The sequence below is a fragment of the Panthera tigris genome, chromosome B2 (assembly GCF_018350195.1).
Source record: "Panthera tigris isolate Pti1 chromosome B2, P.tigris_Pti1_mat1.1, whole genome shotgun sequence".
NCBI classification, from domain to species: domain Eukaryota; kingdom Metazoa; phylum Chordata; class Mammalia; order Carnivora; family Felidae; genus Panthera; species Panthera tigris.
In genome coordinates this window covers 67,441,961-67,461,545 of record NC_056664.1, presented here as the reverse complement: position 1 = coordinate 67,461,545, position 19,585 = coordinate 67,441,961, and the positions used below count along the sequence as shown (strand labels likewise).

Genomic DNA, 19,585 nt, shown 5'->3' with positions numbered 1-19,585 from the left:
AGTTCAGTAACTTGAACAGAGCAATTGAGCTAAAAAAAAAATATTATAAAACTACCCTGCCAAAGGCTATTTACATACATCTTTTCAGATCATGGGGTTTGACTGCTTTATTGTTTTGGATTTACTTTTATATTTGGGCTTATGCAATCATTGCATACTTATAACAATGATCTGGTAGTTGGCATTAATCAAAATCATTTAGCCACATAAATTCTTTTACTAGGAATCAGCAAATGAACAATCATTTGAACAACACAAATGTTATCTAAATGTATCAATACCCACACACACACACACACACACACACACACACACACACACAGTCATACCTACAGTGAGAAATGCATATACTGGTAATCCACTATGAGAACAACCACTGGCTTTTGTTACCCTAGAAATGCTGACTAACCTTTTCCTTTAAGAATTTCTACTTATGCGGCACCTGGGTGGCTCAGTCGGTTAAGCGGCCGACTTCGGCTCAGGTCATGATCTTGCGGTCCGTGAGTTCGAGCCCCACGTTGGTCTCTGTGCTGACAGCTCAGAGCCTGGAGCCTGTTTCAGATTCTGTGTCTCCCTCTCTCTGACCCTCCCTTGTTCATGCTCTGTCTCTCTCTGTCTCAAAAATAAATAAAACGTTAAAAAAAAAATTAAAAAAAAAATTTCTACTTTATCATATTAAATTAAAAAACAAAAACAAACAAACAAACAAAACCTACCTGGTAAGGAGTATCATAAAACAATGTGTAACTACGGAAATTATAAAATTGAGTCCCCTAAAATAATGATGTGGATATAAAAAAAATGTTAGCTCGGTAAAGCAGCATATTGTGACGGCACAGTACAAGGAGGAAAAGGAACTGTAAGAGCAGAAACCTCTTTGACCTTGGCCAGAGCAAGTTCTTACTAGACATGTAAAGAAAAGTAAAAATGAACTATTGGGACTCGATCCAGAAAAAAGGCTTCTGCACAGTGAAGGAAACAATCAACAAAACTAAAAGGCAGCCTGTGGAATGGGAGAAGATATTCGCAAATGACATATCTGATAAAGGGTTAGTATCCAAAATCTATAAAGAACTTATTAAACTCAATACCCAAAAAACAAACAACCCAGTTAAGAAATGGACAGAAGACATGAATAGACCCTTTCCAAAGAAGACATCCAGAGGGGCTAACAGACACATGAAAAGATGCTCAACATCACTCGTCATCAGGGAAATACAAATCAAAACCACAATGAAATATGTCACACCTATCAGAATGGCTAAAATTAACAACACAAGAAACAACAGGTGTTGGTGAGGATGCAGAGCAAGGGTGACCCTCTTGTCCTGTTGGTGGGAGTGAAAACTGGTACAGTCACTCTGGAAAACAGTATGGAGTTTCCTAAAGAAACTAAAGATAGAACAATCCTACAATCCAGCAATTGAACTATTAGGTATTTACGCAAAGGATACAAAAGTACAGATTCAAAGGGGTACATGCACCCCAATGTTTATAGCAGCATTATCAACAACAGCCAAATGATGGAGAGAGCCTAAATGTCCATCAACTGATGAGTGGATAAAGATGATGTTGGTGTGTGTGTGTGTGTGTGTGTGTGTGTGTGTGTGTGTGTATACACACAGTGGAATATTAGCCATCCAAAAAATGCAATCTTGCCATTTGCCATGATGTGGATGGAGCTAGAATGTATTATGCTGACCGAAGTCAATCAGAGAAAGACAAATAACATATGATTTCACTCATATGTAGAATTTAACAAAACAGATGAACATACAGGAAGGAGAGGAAAAAAGAATAGAGGGAAACAAATCACAAGAGACTCTTAATGATAGAGAACAAACTATGCGTTGACAGAGGGAGGTGGGTGGGAGATGGGCTAGATGGGTGATGGGTACTAAGGAGGGCATTTGTTGTGATGAGCACTGGGTGTTGTATGTAAGTGATGAATCACTGAATTGTACTCCTGAAACCAACATTGCACTGTATGTTAACTAACTAGAATTTAAATTAAAAAAGGAAGGAAGGAAGGGGGGAGGGAAGGAACTCTAAGGTTATCATCAAGAGATTTTGAAAAAGGAAAATGTAAGGAATCTAAGGAAGCTTTCAGTTTTACAACTGTTTCAGTCAAAATAGAATTTCTAATAAGAAAAAAAAAAGAGACAAGTTGTTAATCTTTACTATGACAAACACAACTAAAAAAAAAAAAGCAGATAAACATATTGCCATCATTCAGATCACTAGAACTGATAGGGAAAAACCTGTTATAAGATGGCCAACAGGACCGATAGGGGAATTGCAGTCCCTGCCTGAAGACTCCCCTTCTGAGTTCTTCTTCCCACCCTGCTCGTAGCTGGCGCCAAATTACTACTAATGAAGAATGTGGAAGTAACAGACTATCAACTGTCCCCTCTGTTGATGCTCTGGACTCAGACCTCTGAAGAATGATCTCTGAGCCCACCGGTGTAAAATAAACCTCCTGCCTTCCAAGATATCCAAGTGTAGCTTGGTTCTTCCGTGGGGTGATCCAGACCAGGTTCCGTAACAGAACAACAAAAATCTTAGGGCAAAATAACTGACCATTTACACAGAATGCTGAGATAGCAAATCTCTTAAGGAACTATGACATTTAGTGGATGTGATAATATAGGCCAAAACAGGGAGAAAAAAAATGTGCCTCATACTTTATATTTTTGCAGTATGTCTAATATTGTTATACACAGTTTTACTAACTGACAGAACTTAGCAAAATAAAGGTATTCCATGCCTTCTCCATTAACTGTGATAGATGAATGTTTTCCATTTGAGCCTTAGGTTAAAAGTAAACTTGCATAGATCAAAACAAAATAGACCCACCTATGTCAATAGGGCTAAGAATTTGAGAGATAATGGATGTCATATAAGGGCAAAACCAAGCAAGCCAATTATCTGCCAGATCTTAATTGGCTCACATCTTGAGACGTGTAGTCATTGTGAAAATGTATTTAATTTTAAATTATGAGGCCCAAACACTCTTTCATTTCCCTTTCCTTGGCTTACCTTACAAAAGGCATAAATACAGACAAAGCCTGACAGATAATAAAGTTTGGGTATTTGTTTTCAGATACTATAATTTACTTTCTGGTTTCGGTTTCAAAGACTCCAATATAATGTGACTTGTATAAAATTAAAAAAAAAAAAATTGGGGCACCTGGGTGGCTCAGTCAGGTAAGCATCTGATTCTTGATTTTGGCTCAGGGCATGATCTCACTGTTCCTGAGATGGAGCCCCTCATGGGGACTCTGCGCTGACAGCTTGGAGCCTGCTTGGGATTTCCTCTCTCAGAATAAATAAACTAAAAAACAAAAACAAAAACAAATATATGCTTATTGCAGGAATTGTGGAAAATACAAAAGTGTAAAAAACAGCGAAAAAGTATCCTCCATCCAGTCAATGGATATTACCACTATTTACTTTTTAGTTGGGCTTTATACTATTTAGGTGTAATTTAGTTATTTTTTATATCAGGAATATTTCCGAGGGTCATTAAGTACTCAGCAGTTTTAAGGTGTCTACATAGTATCTCATTTTATAGTGTTGCCATAATTCGTTGAGGTTTTTTTATTAACAGTAAAATAAAAAGCTACAGCTTATTACAAGAGACTTCTTAAAGTGCAAAGGAGAAACGCAGACACAGAAAATAAGGTAAAAGTTAACATAAAGACCATTAATGGAGGAGAAAATAGCTTAGAGGTAAGCTAAAAGGGTTCACCATCTGGTAGGATTTATTCTTACAGTACAATAGGGTCACTCATCACGCATCTCACTTTAACGTTTACGTTTGCGCCTTGAGTAGAGGTTTATATATTTAAGAGAAAGTCGCGGTTTTATAACCTAAGCAAATACTGCCAATCCCACCAGGCTTGGTGTGGTCTTTCAAATGCTCGGATACCCCTCAGAGGGCTTCGAGGCAAGACAAAAACCTGTTTGGCGCCAAAGCCACCAGAAAGACTTCAGCAGCTCCAGGGCTGAGGAAGGTGATTTGGGCCCAGTGGGCTGGACTTGCGTCCCAAAACGGCCCTCGCCATGATAACCACAGCAACAGTCAGGTGAGTGAGAGCAGAAGCTTCGGCCCGAGGAGCTAAAACAAGCATACGGCGTAAGCGTCGAGACCTCTTCGCTCCCAGGGCGGCGCAGGCGCAACGTAGGTCCACGCTCTGGGGGATTGAGGCCCTCACTTTGTCGTCACAGGGCAGATGATCAGGGTGCGTCCGCCTCTTCCCTCTCCCTTCTACCCTCCTCCCCTTTCCCCTCCCCTTGTCCCTCAGTCTTCTCCCTCCTTCCTCTCTCCCTCCCTCTGGCGTCCCCAGCCGACTCCCGCTTCCGGTCGGCGGCAGTCTGCGGAAGGGTGTCCCGCCTCTTCCGCCTTTACAGAGGAGGTGGCGGCGGCGGCGGCGGCGCCTGCGCGTCTTCTGTCAGGGTCAGCAGGCGGGTCCCCTGGGTGGTCCACCTGCGCTTCGCGGAGCCGCGCCGTGGGGGTCGATGGCGATGAACTACAACGCGAAGGATGAAGTGGATGGTGGGCCCCCGTGTGCTCCTGGGGGCACCGCTAAGAACCGGAGGCCGGATAACACGGCCTTCAAACAGCAACGGTTGCCGGCTTGGCAGCCCATTCTTACGGCTGGCACGGTGCTACCTACCTTCTTCATCATCGGCCTCATCTTCATCCCCATTGGCATCGGCATCTTCGTCACCTCCAACAACATCCGCGAGATCGAGGTGAGGGGAGGGAGCGGCGGTGGGAGTTGGCGCTGCTCTGGAGCGGGGTCCTCCAGGTCCGCTCCACTCCAGCCTCAGCTCCCTGGAGGTTGACAGGCGGGCTCCGCCCTCCCCCGCGTCTTCCCTCTCTTCTGTTTCTTCTTTTTCTTTCTGTGTTGCTTTCTATATTTGCAGTTTTGTCCGAGTTTCCTCTTGCGATTTACAGGGTTACGGACGGAATGGATGTTTAACGCAGGGAGTGGGTCAGGTGAAGAACGCCCGCCCCTTCAGTGCGCGGTTTGTGTGGTTCGGTCGGGGTTTTCGCCTCCAACGGAGGTTTAAAAAAAGGGGGTTGGGGGGAGAAGTTAGATCTGGATGTAACTCCGGAAGAACTGATGTGGTCAGAGTCATTACTCGTGTAGGGATTACAGAAATTAACACGTTGGCCATTGTTAGGAAAGGAGCCAGAGTCATAGAGGTATTGATGATTTTTATGTAAAGTTGTCGTGTTATCAGGTCACATATTCGGACACGTAACCGAAGTGCGCACAGAAGTTTTCATTTGGGGCTAATAAATGCTCTTACTTGTAAGGCATGATATAGGTTAAAGGTAACCAGAATCTTCAATTCTGGTTTGCTTTTAAACTACGCTTAATCACTGTGAAATACATCGCTCTAGTCCCCCCACCCCCCGAATTTAAATTTGGAAAAGAGTCAAGGGCTATACGCAGAGAATTGGTTGTACACTATCTACTGAACATTTTACTGTTATAAACATGACATAGAAACTTGGGAAAGCATCTTGACTGTCGGAGCCGTATCATAGTATCTTCATCTATCTGTAGTGGTGAAGATAGGTTGATACTGGAATGTAAATGCTTTGTAGAGATGCCCTGTATTAAAATCTGCCCATCCTCTTGTATATCGAAGGGTATAGTTATCTGTTTGGAAGGGCAAGAACTGGTATCTTCTCATGATTCCTTCTGTTCTGTTAGGTTATGCCATTTTTTTTTTCTAATTTCATTAAATACTTTAAATATGTGCATGTGATTTAATGGGTCTTTCAGAGTAATTTTATTTCAATTAATGGAATAGGAACAAAGATACCTATTTTATGGTATAATTTACGATGTTACTTCTAAAGCAAAATCCGTTTGTCTTTTAATTGTACAGTGCTCACTTTGATGTTAATAATACTAATGAGAATAGTATCAATAGCATAGTTTTTAAATGTTTTACTAAAAATTCATTTTTGTTTAGTAACAGGAGAAAGTGCTACAGTATGTTTCTTCAGCATGTATTTTTGTTTTATCCTTTTTACCTCCCTAAGTGTCCTGCATATGTAGATAGTACTTGTTCACCCAACCACAGTAGGATCACACATATTAGGATCTGAGCAAAAACAGTGTAATGCAAGGGCCCATGGGCTCTAGGTTGGAGTTAGGCAGAGGTGGGGTTAAATTCCAGCTCATCTACTAACTAACTAGCTCAGTTTCTTGGAAAATTTAATCTCTCCAAGCCTAAGTTTCCTCACCTGTAAAATAGGTGAATGATGCCTCTCTTCTAAAATACGAGAATTAGAAACAATATAGGTAATATTCCTGACACTAAGTTTTTACAATAAATAGTTCCTTTCAATATGATAATCACTGATCAGGAAATGAGAAATGGAGTCAGAGGGATTGATATTTGTCACTAAGCTATCAGAGTGTTGTAAAATTAAGACAAAAACCTAGATGTCTTGATTCCCAGCCTTGATCTTGTACACTACACTAGAATCCTACTGCAATGTTCATAGTTAAGTAGAAGAAAAGAATTTAACGTTAGAAATTTGATCATTTTACTTAAACTTAAGATAATAAGATGAAAGTAGCAATAATTTGGAATTTTATATGATGGGTATTTGCTAAATTATCAGAACTTAACTTCTGTTAATGTTTAATATACTGTGAAAATAAATATTTACTTTCTTTGAAACTTTTGGGTTCTGAAATAAGTAAGCAGTTGTTGAAATGGAAATTTCAACTAACTAGCTCTCATATATGTGATTCTGAATCACGGGGGCTGAGGAGTCTCTTGCACCTTGGTCTGATGAAAAGGGCACTGAAGATTCAAGGCATTAGAGTTGAGGTCTCAGCTCTGTTACTCTCTAGATTGTGATCATAGGCATACTTTTGAGTCGCAGTTTCTTTTTCTTGAAGAATCAAAAGATTCAGACTAGGTGATCTCTGAAATGCTGTTCAACTCTAAAAATCTATGACTTCGAGCTTTAACATGATTTTTAAAAATGCTGCATATTTGAATTGTATCACCTTTAGAACCAGATGAAATGAAAATTGGTAATGATTAGGAATTTTGTACCAATGCTGATAGTTGGGTAAATAGAATTTTAAAAATTAATTTGGCTGTTAAATATGTAGAAAATTGGTTCTGGACTAGAACCAATGTGAAATATTAGAAAAACTAGGGAACATTCCCAAAACATACATGCTTGTTTCTGCCAGCTCTCCACCTTTTGTTAGCCACTAGTTTAGGTTAAAATATGTTGAGGGTTATTAAAAGTAAATGGGTAATGAGAAGTTCTTGCCAGTCTCTACACTGTAAGTTGTTCACACCTCTTTAGCTTATTTCCTCAATTTTGAAAATTAAAAAAAAATTTTTTTTAATGTTTATTTCTTTTTGAGAGCGAGGGACAAAGTGTGAGTGGGGCAGGGGCAGAGAAAGGGAGACGAAGAATCCGAGGCAGGCTCCGGGCTCTGAGTTGTCAGTGCAGAGCCCAACGTGGGCCTTGAACCCATGAACCGTGAGATCGTGACCTGAGCTGCAGTGGGACACTTAACCGACTAAGCCACCCAGGCACCCCTCAATTTTGAAATTTTAAGAACTTTCTTTGCTGTATTACATCAAATTACTAGGCCAGAGGAGACTTGTCAAATAAGAATGCTTTTGTAATTTAGCTTAAAGTGCTGATAAGATCAGAAATCCATATTTTTGAGACACAAAAATCGATGGGTCTTTACCCTTCTCCCAGAAATGTTATATTAAAAAATTACTCTTACAGAGCACATTGGACTCCCCTGAAAAGGGTATAGAAAAGATATTTTTAAATTTTAATGCTTCTATGTGGCAGTATTATCTTCCCAGCTCCATCCTGTTAGGTTTGTATATCTTGTTTAGTTGGGTTTTAGATTTTCCACAATCTAATTCAATGAAGTTGTTAGAAAACTAAAGTTGTTAATTTTATCATTCATAAGAAAATATTTTAAATATTTAATATCTCAACATTAAGGTTTAATATCTTCATTTAATATTAGCAGCAAGGAATGAATATTTCCTTTAATTTGGCAGTTGTAGGAGTCAGTCACATACTTTTATGGCAAAAATAATGATTTTCTAGTCTTGGGACCTTGTTGGTGAGGCTGAGATATTTCTTGAATAGAGTTAACTTGAGAAAGGTAATGAAGTATTCTTAACTTTTGCAAAGGTATTTATCAGTGTGAAGTTATATTGTTTTAAATTAATGGTTAGAATCAGATGAAGACATTTTTCAAAGTAATATTCAGAGTAAATTTAAAAACTAAATATTTACTTCAAGTTAATATTACCAAAAGGTTCAAGATAATGTTTTCTTTAACTTTTAGTGGAATAGGACCCCTCCCACCCACTACGCCCTTGCTGCCAGCATGTTTGATAGAGAAATTCCACCTCTCTTCTACTTTATCTTATGTCATTTACTGCCCTCAATTATTTAATTCTGGTTATTTTCTGTTTCCCTAATTTCTGATAAAAATATTTTCTATCTGTTGTTTGTACTGTGTAACTTGGATTCTTACATAATAAGAGTTTTAAGATGATTAGATTTCTCTTCTGCATTTAGCATTATTCTTTGTGTATGCTTAACTTACAGCTAAGAGTCAAGGAGGAATAAGTTGCTGTGTAGAAATGATTGTTAAAGATAAGGCACTTTATGTTAAGAAGTTTAAAATTTTGATATTCAAATGAATTGCAGCTGCTTAGAAGCTGACTCTTGGAAATTAAGAAGTTTGTAGTGTTTTAATTTGTTTCTCAAGTAACTTTAGTACTTAGAGCAAGATATGACAAAGTAAATATGGCTGGCCCAGACCATTTTGTAAAGCTCAAGAACTGAGAATGAATGGTTTTATAGATGAACAATTGCAATTGATTTGATGATAGGGAACACTAATTTTGGACGTCACTTACATGAAATGTTACCCCTCCCTCCCCCAAATAATTCCATTCTTATTAGTAGACCTGTATTACCAAAATATTGTATGCCATTGTTATTATTATATTTTCAATTTCATCAATAAAAATTTGTGCAAAGTTGTTTTCTTTTGTTATATAGGAACCTACATAATATCCTTGACCTTGCTTCTTGATTTGCAAAGTCCAGAGTGTTTACTTTCTGGCCCTTTACAGAAAAGAATTTCCTGCCCTTGACTTCAAGTTTTAAAGAAACATACAGGCAAATTTAGCATTTGTTACAAAAATAGCAGTGTTTAATTTATACATTCTAATCCTCAGTAATCTTTCAAGGTAGGTATAATGATCCCTGATAATTGCTTGTGTTCAGTCTTCTTTGTACACATTTAATAGATGTATAATACCTTAGCTAAACTTAACATTAATCTTGACTCAGGTGGTATCATTTTTCATTTTTTTTGTCACAGTCAGATTAAGTTCAAGCAAGGTAAAAAAAAAATTGCTTTTGAAATTTTTACTTTGAAGAAAGGATTTCAGATAAATTCTTTAGCATGTAATTATTAGTTCAAAGGGGTACTTAAAATGCCATTAAAAAAATTAATCTAATTAATACCTACAATGATTTACCTTATTACTCAGCATTTTGTTGGGTGACCTGTTTAGGTCTTAACATTGATTTCCTTTAAGACAAATTCACATTCAAAAATGGAAGTTTTCCAGTCCTTCTTATATAGTGTAAATACTGCATGTCCTTCAAATTCCACCTTTCCCAGCACATTAAATTCAGTTTGTTTCTTAGGAATAGGATGTATTTTTAGAATTACTAAGAAGAAGTGGAAGTTTGATTTAGAGGAACAATTATAGTGGTAGCAAAACAAAGCTGAGAAATATGATAACTCTTAAACTAATCTAGTCATCTACATCTGTTGTTCTGTTTTACCTCTGATTCTTTTGTGTTTTGTATTTAAGCTAATGGGCAGGTCTACAGTTTATCATTGTATTCTGTACTGTGCTTTGTATGCTTTTTACATTTAATATTAACTTTTTAAAATAGGGGAACTGTATGTAGTTCCTCTTTCCCCAGTAGCCTCTTTCTTTCTAGGATAAGTTATGGACTATTGTCTTTAGTATAAACCTTTTCCCTACCTTTATTGAGGTATATAGTTGACAAATAAAAATTGTATGTTTTAAGGTGTTCAGTGTGATGGTTTGATATATATATGTGTGCATTGTGAAATGATCACCATAATCAAGCTGATAAGCACATCTGTCACCTACAGTTACCTGTTTAAAAAAATTTTTTTTTTTAGTGTAAACACTTTGGTGAGAACACTTAAGGTCCACTCTCTTAACAAAAAGATGTGAAATGACAAGTGTTGGAGAGGGTGTAGAGAAAAGGAACTCAGTGGAATGTAAATCGGTACGACCTTTATGGAAGATCCTCAAAAAATTAAAAAAGGAACTACCATAGGATCCCACAGTCCCACTACTGAGCATGTATCTAAAGGAGATGAAATTAGTATCTGAAAGAGATAGCTACACTCCCATGTTCACAAACTGTGTTTTGTTTTTTTTTTTAATTTTTTTTTTTTTTTCAACGTTTTTAATTTATTTTTGGGACAGAGAGAGACAGAGCATGAACGGGGGAGGGGCAGAGAGAGAGGGAGACACAGAATCGGAAACAGGCTCCAGGCTCCGAGCCATCAGCCCAGAGCCTGACGCGGGGCTCGAACTCACGGACCGCGAGATCGTGACCTGGCTGAAGTCGGACGCTTAACCGACTGCGCCACCCAGGCGCCCCTCACAAACTGTGTTTATATCCAACAGATTTTATTACAATCTGGACATTAGGACAGGCTACCCTTGAATTTTAGCTGATAAAGGACATAATGGGTTTTGGTGGTAAAAACTCTATAGGCTGAATTAAATTTATCAGGAGTTTTAATTGATATTGAGCACATTCTGTACACAAAGTGCTGTTCTGGATATAGTGCATGTTAGAAAAATGTTTGTGGACAGGGCCTCTTAAATTTTTTTATTTTTTTTTTATTTTTATTTTTTGCTCATGCAGAGAGCCTGTCTTAAGGAGCCTAGAATCTTTTGGGATGGGGGTGGGGGGGGCGGGTAGATGAGATTATACACCTAAAAGGAAAACTAAGCATTGCTAGCTGAGTGGCACAAATAGAATATGCCTTAATATTTCAAAGGAAGATAAGATCACATCTGTCTTTAATAACCATGGAAAGGTTTGTGGTGGAAGTGGGCTTTGAGCTGGAACTGGAAGGATAAATAACACTTCTAAATGGGAGGTTGGATGCCTTCCAAGAAAGAAGGTTAATATGAACAGAGATGTAGTGACAGGAAATCAAAAGGTATAGAGAAAATCGGAATAAGGGCAAATAACCCAGTGCTAGGTTGTGGATAGACTTGAGTATTTGATAATGAGTATATTGAACTAGGGAAGTGACAGTGATTGATACAGTGTGTATCCATTAGGATTGGGTTCAACAATGAGGAATTAAGATTTTCATTCTCATGTAAAAATCCCTTAGAAACTTGGTTTCTGGCTAGTTGTAGAGGTTGTTTTACTGGGTCCTCATTCTGTCTAGTTTACTGCTCTGCCATTCTTAGGGATTGGATCCCGTGCTGACAGGCCAGAATGGAGGAGAAAATTCTGTTGTCACATCCTTTTCCAGACAGAGGTATGAAAGAAGGGATAGAGAACAAAGGGATAGGCCTTTTAAAGAAGGTTCATGGAAGCTGCCACATACTCCTCCACTTAGTAACAAGACCATATGACTATAAGGGAGGCTAGAGGCTGGAAATGTGGTCTTTATTTTGATAACAAGATTGGGGTGTGTGTGTGTGTGTGTGTGTGTGTGTGTGTGTGTGTGTGTGTTTTGTTTTTAGAGAAATTGCTTTTCTTTTTTTTTAAAGTTTATTTATTTTGAGACAGACAGACACACGCAAGCAGGGGAGGGACAGAGAAGAATCCCAAGCAGGCTTTGCCCTGCCAGAACAGAGCCTGATGTGGGGCTCAAACTCATGAAACCACGAGATCATGACCTGAGCTGAAACCAAGAGTCAGATACTCAGCTGACTGAGCCATCCAGGCACCCCTGTGTGTGTGTGTGTGTGTGTGTATGTGTGTGTGTGTGTGTGTGTGTTTTAATTAAGATTTTTAATTTTGGTGTAGTTAACATAAAGTGTTTTATTAGTTTCAGGTGTACAGTATAGTGATTCAACAAGTCTATATATTACTCAGTGCTCATCATGATAAGTATACTCTTTAATCCCCATCCCCTATTTCACCCATCCACCCGACCCAGCCCTCCCTCTGGTAATCATCAGTTTGTTCTCCATAGTTAGTAATTGAATTTTCAACTATGGAAGAAAGGTAGCACAGAGATTGAGGTTGGAGGATGTTAGGAGTCTCTGCAAAATTGGGCTATATATAGGAAGATTTGTCTGGTAGTAATATGTTGGCTAGATGGAGCTAAATCATCTTGTATGAGTCTAGTAGTTTAGACACTGAAAAATAGATTGCATTTTTATATTGATTATAGTTGTGAGTTGAACTTGATTTCATAGTAAAAGCCATTATGTGTTGTTTTATATGTGAAATGCAAATCAGGTGTATCACTTTGTTGATAAATTTTTTTTTTTCAACGTTTTTTTATTTATTTTTGGGACAGAGAGAGACAGAGCATGAACGGGGGAGGGGCAGAGAGAGGGAGACACAGAATCGGAAACAGGCTCCAGGCTCCGAGCCATCAGCCCAGAGCCTGACGCGGGGCTCGAACTCACGGATCGCGAGATCGTGACCTGGCTGAAGTCGGACGCTTAACCGACTGCGCCATCCAGGCGCCCCACTTTGTTGATAAATTTTTAAAAAATAAGTTAATAGATGGAATATTGAATATCATTACCTCCCTCTTATTTTCTTCAGACTCTCTTTTTTCCTTTTCTGTTCAACATGTAAGTGTGTTCTAGTTCTACCTCTTAAAAAATGAAAAGTCCTATCTTAATTCTGTGTAGTAATAAAAATATTAATGACTTAACTTTGAGTGTTTACCCTGCTAAAAATTTTACATCCATGTGTCATTTGATATAGTGATACATGGTAATGTTATTATTACTTTTTTTTTTTTTTTTTTTAAGAAGGGGATGTTAACTCTGAGATTAAGTCGTTTGCTTAATCACATAGCTAGAATTCATATCCTAGCACTCTTACCCTTTGTTTTCATTCCTGTAGTTGCTGGTCTGTATTCTTTTTTTTCTCCACAGTCTGTTTGAAAAGAAGGGTCCACACTTGTTGATAATGTCCATTCTTATCTTTCATTAACTTGCTCCTTAATTTATCGTATCTGAAGTATATTGGATAGTTGGATGTAAAATGCTATGAAGAAAAATAAAGGAAGGAAAGGGAATAGGAAGGGTTGAAGAATGATTGACAATTTTAAATAGAATAGTCTGGGAAGGCCTCAGTAAAGTGGTATTTGAATAAAGATCTGAAAGAAGTCAGGGAATGAGCCATATTGATAACTGAGGGAAGGATGTTCCAGGCAGAAGAAATAGTAAGAGCAAAAGTCTTGAAGAGTGTGTTTAATAGGATGTTTGAGGAACAGCAGAGAGGCCGGTGTGGCTGGAGTAGAGTGAGAAGTGGGAAAGAATAGTAGAAGATAGGGTTTGAGTGGTATAGTAATGGGGTGCACATCATATGGGTAAGGATAAGGATTTTGGAAGCTATTGAAAAGTTTCACACAGATTGGTGACATGATCTTACTTATGGTTAAAAGAGTCATTCTGGTCATGATATGGAGAATATTACCTGTGGGGATAAGAGTAGAAGTGGATTTGGGGGAAGCAAGAGTGTCCTGTCTTCTTCAAAGTCCTTCTAGCTGGACTAAGAATCAAACTGACATGAGATGATCCAATTTAACAGTGTACATGTGAGGAATCCATACAGATATGGAAATTCCAAAAACAGGCAAAATGAGATATATGTGTCATAATAAACTAAGGAGAAGGGATAGAAGCTTGGAACTTTAAAGGGAAGAAATGTAGTTCACAGGGACATAATTGTTTGGTAAACAAATGTTTGCTGGGCCTTTCAGAAACAATAGGGCATAGAAGACTTTGATCAAACAGGCCTTGGTAGGTTCCTCCCTGTCTACCATATGTAGTTCATAGTATGATGTAGTTATCTATGATGATAGCTCTCTTCCTGGAGCAGGTCCTCTATCTAAATTATTTTTAGGCAGTTGTGGGGGAAGTAAAGACCTTTTCCTGAATCTGCTGGGTTTTGATGGCCTTTTAACTCCAAGTAATCTTTATGCCAAAGTGACCCATCTTGGAGCAGCTTGCCCTTGGCCCCTGCACAGGGAAACGAGATAAGGGTCTATTGCAATAATTCAAGCAGGAGATGATGGTGGCCACAGTAGAATGGTTGCAGTGAAAAGCAGTTAGATTTAGGATATATTATGAAAATAGAGTTAATAGAATTTTCTCAGGTAGTAGACTTGTGGGGGTGGTGGTGAGAGAAATGATAGAATCAAAGACAACTTTAAGATATTTTGATCTACTTTGGAAGAATGGAGTTGTAGTTTATTGAGATGGCGGAAGACTATAGAGGAAGTTTTGGTGTAGTACTAAGGGTGTGAGTGTGAGAGGCTGAAAAAAAAGGGTTCCATTTTTGACTTGCTAGGATGAGATGCCTTTTAGACATCCAAGTTGGAAATAATGAGCAGGCAATTGAATATAAGAGTCTAGGGGGAAGGTTAATACTTTGGTTACATATTTTGAAGGTTAATTAACACAGATGATATGTAAAGACAAGATAAAATGAAGTCAAGAGAGTGGTTATAGGTCAAAGAAAAGTGAGAGCATCTAGACAGCCCTGAATCACTCCAGTGTATATAGAGGTTGGGGCGATGGGGAGGAACAGCTAAGGGGATTAGAAAGGAGCAGCCAGTGAAGTAGGAGAAAAACAAGGTAAGTGTGGTGTCCTGGAAACCAGTTTTGAGGAAGAGTAGGTGAACAGCAATGCCCAGTGCTGCTGCTGCTAGTTCATATGAAGGGAGTGTTGAGAGCTGACCTTTGTATTAGCAACATAAAAAGCATGGTGCACCTTCCTTACAGTGAATGCCATCACCATCTACTGGGTTTTTCCACACCAGAAATCCTGGAAGTCAAACTAAACTTCTTTGTCATCATCCCATCTCTAGGTACTAAAGTTCTGTAGATTCTAGATTCTACTTTATATATCTTGAATCTGTCTTTTCCTCATTTCCAATGCCCTTTTTTTAGTTTGTGTTCTCAACATTTCCCACCTGGATTGTTGCAGTGACATTCTGTTTTCTTTGCTTCTAGTCTGATATTTTCTTTTCCTTGTTTTAAAAAAATGTTTACTTTATTTTGAGGGGGGAGTGGGACTAGGACAGAGAGAGAAAAAGGAGAAAGAGAATCCCAAACAGGCTCCTCACTGTCAGCGCAGAGCCTGACACAGGGCTTGATCACATGAACTGTGAGATTCTGACCTTAGCTGAAATCAAGAGTCAGAGGCTCAGCACACTAAACCACCCAGGCCCCCTAGTCTGGTGTTTTCTTTAGCAGGGTGAACTTTTTAAAAGACTAGTTAATATTTCATTTTCTTGCTTAAAGTTTCTCCTATGGCCCCCTCTAGTATTCAGGCTAATGTTCAGACCCCTTAACGAATGTAATTTTCTTTATGCTATCATAAATACTTCTCTACTCTCTAACCTCACCTCCTACCACTCCCCTACCCTTTGCTCTAGCCATAGCAGACTACTGTAGTTTCTGGAATGTGGCATGCTGCCAGGTCTACCTGAAATGTCCTTCCTTTTCTTATTCTGCCATTTGTTTCAAATTTCATTTCTGTCAACACTGTGGAAAGTGTGCCTTGTTCCTCCCTTTTCCCACCTGATATATATGTTTCTCAGGTTCCATAAGTACTAGCTTATGGCCTGACATAACATTATCAAATTATATCCTGTAATTATTAACATGACTTTCTATTTCACTAGTCTAAATTTTTTTGTAGTATGAATAGTGTATTTTTCCATTATGTTTTTCCATCCTATGGCACAATGCTTGGCATCTAATAGGGGGTAAGATGTTTTAATGAACAAATTAATTAAACCAAATAAGTACAATCAAGAAATTTTAAAACAGTTTATTGATCATCTGAATGGTACTGTGGGTCTGAAGGAATTCTTGAAATTAGCCAAGGAAAATGTTATAGAGTAGAAGATGAAATTTGTATGATATGATACCCATTGTCAAGAGCACCCTGTGACAGCACACACATGAGTTGTCTCTTTCCACAATCTCAGCTTTATTCAATAATAGAACAGAGTTAATCACAATTATAAAGCAGGTTCAGGATTCCAAACTCAGTGTCATTTCACCATGTGATTAAACCTGACTTCTTACACAGCACACAGAGCAGAACATAAGATAAACCATACAACAAACAAGATAACAGAAGGGTATAGGAAGTTAAAAAGTCAGTCTGTGGATGCTCAGTTGAGATAAGACCTCATCTGGTCCAGGTCAGCTCTGGGCACTTGCTGCTTATGTTCAAGCAGTGAAGGATCTCAGTTCTGTTCGGAGATAATCAGGCAGAGCCTTCGGTGGCAGTTGCCTTTTTTAAGTGGTCAGACATAGAGGTCAAGTCTAAAGAGTGACATTTTGCTGCAAAAATCCTCCCCCTTTTAAAGGAATTTAATCAGTTTTGGGCCCCTGCATATCTCCTCTGGCTCTGCTTGTTATCAGTTCTGGGGTGTCAGCTGATGTTGGTCCTGGCGATATCTCCTAGCTGCAGTACCTTTACTTGCATCATTGCTTGACACAGGCTCCTGCTTGTCATAAGAAACTCCGTTTTGCTCTCTACATCCATCTATGTCTAAAGGCAAAACAAATTTGCCTGTTGAACAGTATCTAGATAGTGCTGAAAATTTAGCAAACAAGTTGATTGGCAAATGTTGCAGCGAGGGAGGGGGGTGCATGATTTTAAAAATGGCATAAAATACACTCACTGCTCTGCACACCAACATAGATTTTTGGGGGGGGGGGTTATTTTAAAAGTAAGTGCTGTTGTATACATATTAGTTCTGAAAATTTGGAAGCCGAAGACCAACTACCAGTTACATGGATTTGTAGTTTGATTTCTAAAATTAATTGAAATTTATTTAAGGATGATTATATGACATTATAGCATCTAATAACATTGTTCATCAATACACTAAGTTGGCTGTTGTTCTCAGCTCTCAGGTCTCACATTATATACGATTATATTTAGTTTTTTTTTTTTTCTTTTTAAGTTTATTTATTTATTTTGAGGGGGAGGGGTGGCAGGAGGGTCAGAGAGACAGGGGAAGAGAGCGAATCCCAAGCAGCCTCCACAGTGTCAGTGCAGAGTCCTATGGTGGGGTTGATCTCATGGTTCATGAGATCATGGCTTGAGCTGAAATCAAGAGTTGGACTCTCAACTGACTGAGCCACAGGTGCCCCTGATTATATTTAGTTTTGAAAAAAATTATGTGACTTATTTTTACTTAATTATTTAGAAGCTATAATGTAATTTTTCCCCTCCCTTTAAAAAAATTAGCATGAGGTCTCAAGTTTGATCTGTAGTGGAAGCAATGAGAGTCAAATTCATGGATGCTAAATATATTGTTAAGGAAGAATTCGCAGAACTTGGGAGCTAATGCCAAAGTTGAGATTTTGAGTTTAGATGCCTGGGACAATGGTGATGCTTTAGCCAGGGCACAGGGGTGCAAGAGCACCTGGCTCTAGGGGTCCCAAATAGATCAGGTTCAGCCAGTGGCTGCTGACAAAATCCAAAGACAGAAAAATGAGTGGTGGTGAAATAAGAGCAATTTATTTTAGTGTGATCAACACTGGGGAGATAGTGGACTAGTTTCCAAAAGTGCTGAAAATACTTCTAGGTTTATATAAGGAAAATGTGGGGGCACCTGGGTGGCTCAGTCAGTTAAACGTCTGACTTCAGCTCAGGTCACGATCTTGGGGTTTCTCAGTTCAAGCCCCTCATCAGGCTCTGTGCTATCAGCCTGGAGCCTGCTTCGGACTCCATGTCCCCCCACCCTCTGCTCCTCCCCACTCTCTCTCTGTTTTTCTCTCTCTCTCAAAAATAAATAAACATTAAAAACATTTTTATAAGGAAAATGTGGGACAAAGGTCAGTGGGTACATGCCAGTGGGCAGTAAAGGTCTGGGCAGTCATTGTCTTGGAGTCAGTCTTACAGACTCTTGCTTGCTCAGGGAACTCCTTATTGCTTAAAGGGGGGTAGTTTCAGTTCCCATCTCGGGGTGCTTTCCCAGAGGGTCTTTTGCTTGGGTTAAGAGATAAGCTGGAAAGAACTTAATCAATTAGAAAGTACAGACTGAGGTCAGAATGGAGGTAGTTGAAGTCCTTTTTCAGTACCATTTACAGACATCAAACGAAAACAGTCGGGTGTAAGATTAAGGGATTCAATGAATCATCAGTATTGATTTTTCTTTAAGTCAAATTTTTAGGGAAGTACAACCAAAAAGGATTAAAACATCATATATGTATGAGTTAATTTTCAAAAGATCACCATAAATTTGAATAGAGATGGTTAAGAGTTCCAAGTAGGAAGGAAGAAACACAACCAAGTGAACTCAACATCTAGGAAAATAAAATGGGACTGGGGGTGGAGATAAGACCAGTGACAATTTAGAGAGGGGAGTATAATGGATGCCACATGATACAAAGTAGCATGAGGTTATTGTCAGAAAATAGCGCTTGAGACATAGGTAAAAGCCACTAATGTTTGGACATCAGTTGTATGACTATACAAAAACAGTATTTTATATAGAGGTGATCATGTATTTCCTCAAAATAGAAAGCTCTCTGCTTTATTCGTATTAGTTTGTCTGTTCCTTTAATCTACCCTATTATATAGGTTGGAGCATAATTAGCAATGCCCTTTTCATTAGTTTTTCCTAGGCAATTTTTGTAACTTGATACCTTAGTAAGACTTTTAAGGTATAGACTAAAACGTTATGTTGAAATTAATTTTTTTTTTTTGTTGGTAGAAATGGATTAAATGCCATATATAAAAACTTTGTATTATAAAATTCTATTTCAAACTCTAAAAGTTAAGATGGTCCTGGGATTATATTGTCAGGGAGGAAGAATTTCTGCTACCCTTCAGGGTCCTTCTAGTTGTACTAAGAATCAAATTGACATGAGACAGATTAACAAGAGAAAATAAAATTTGATAATATACTACAGGGAATGCATATAGTCATCGAAATCTCAGCAGTCAAGCAACATGATGTTTATATATGAGCGAAGGAGAGGAATAGGGGTCTGAGGATACAAAGGAGAAAAAAAAAACATTAGCAGGAAGGTGAAAGGAGGTGTTGGGAAAGCAAAGGTTGCCCTGTTGTGTAGGTAAGTTTCTTAGGTAAGAGGAATCTCTGTTAAGGCTCTCTTCCTGGTACAAGTAAGCATTTGAGGGGGAACTGAAGGGCATTTCCTCAATCTGCTGGGTTTTGATTGCTTTTAACTTAAAATAATGTTCATGCCAAAGTGACCCATCTTGGGGCTGCCT

The 19,585-nt window shown here is 38.5% G+C and overlaps 1 protein-coding gene across 1 annotated transcript in view; it reads left to right on the top strand.

Moving 5' to 3' along the window:
* Nucleotides 1-4,314: 4,314 nt before the first annotated feature.
* TMEM30A (transmembrane protein 30A) overlaps nucleotides 4,315-19,585 on the top strand; it is a 39,123-nt gene continuing 23,852 nt past the window's right edge. Inside the window, exon 1 of the mRNA XM_042986678.1 lies at nucleotides 4,315-4,758. Coding sequence (XP_042842612.1) covers nucleotides 4,522-4,758 — 237 coding nt within the window. The 5' untranslated portion in view covers nucleotides 4,315-4,521. The remainder of the gene's footprint in view (nucleotides 4,759-19,585) is intronic.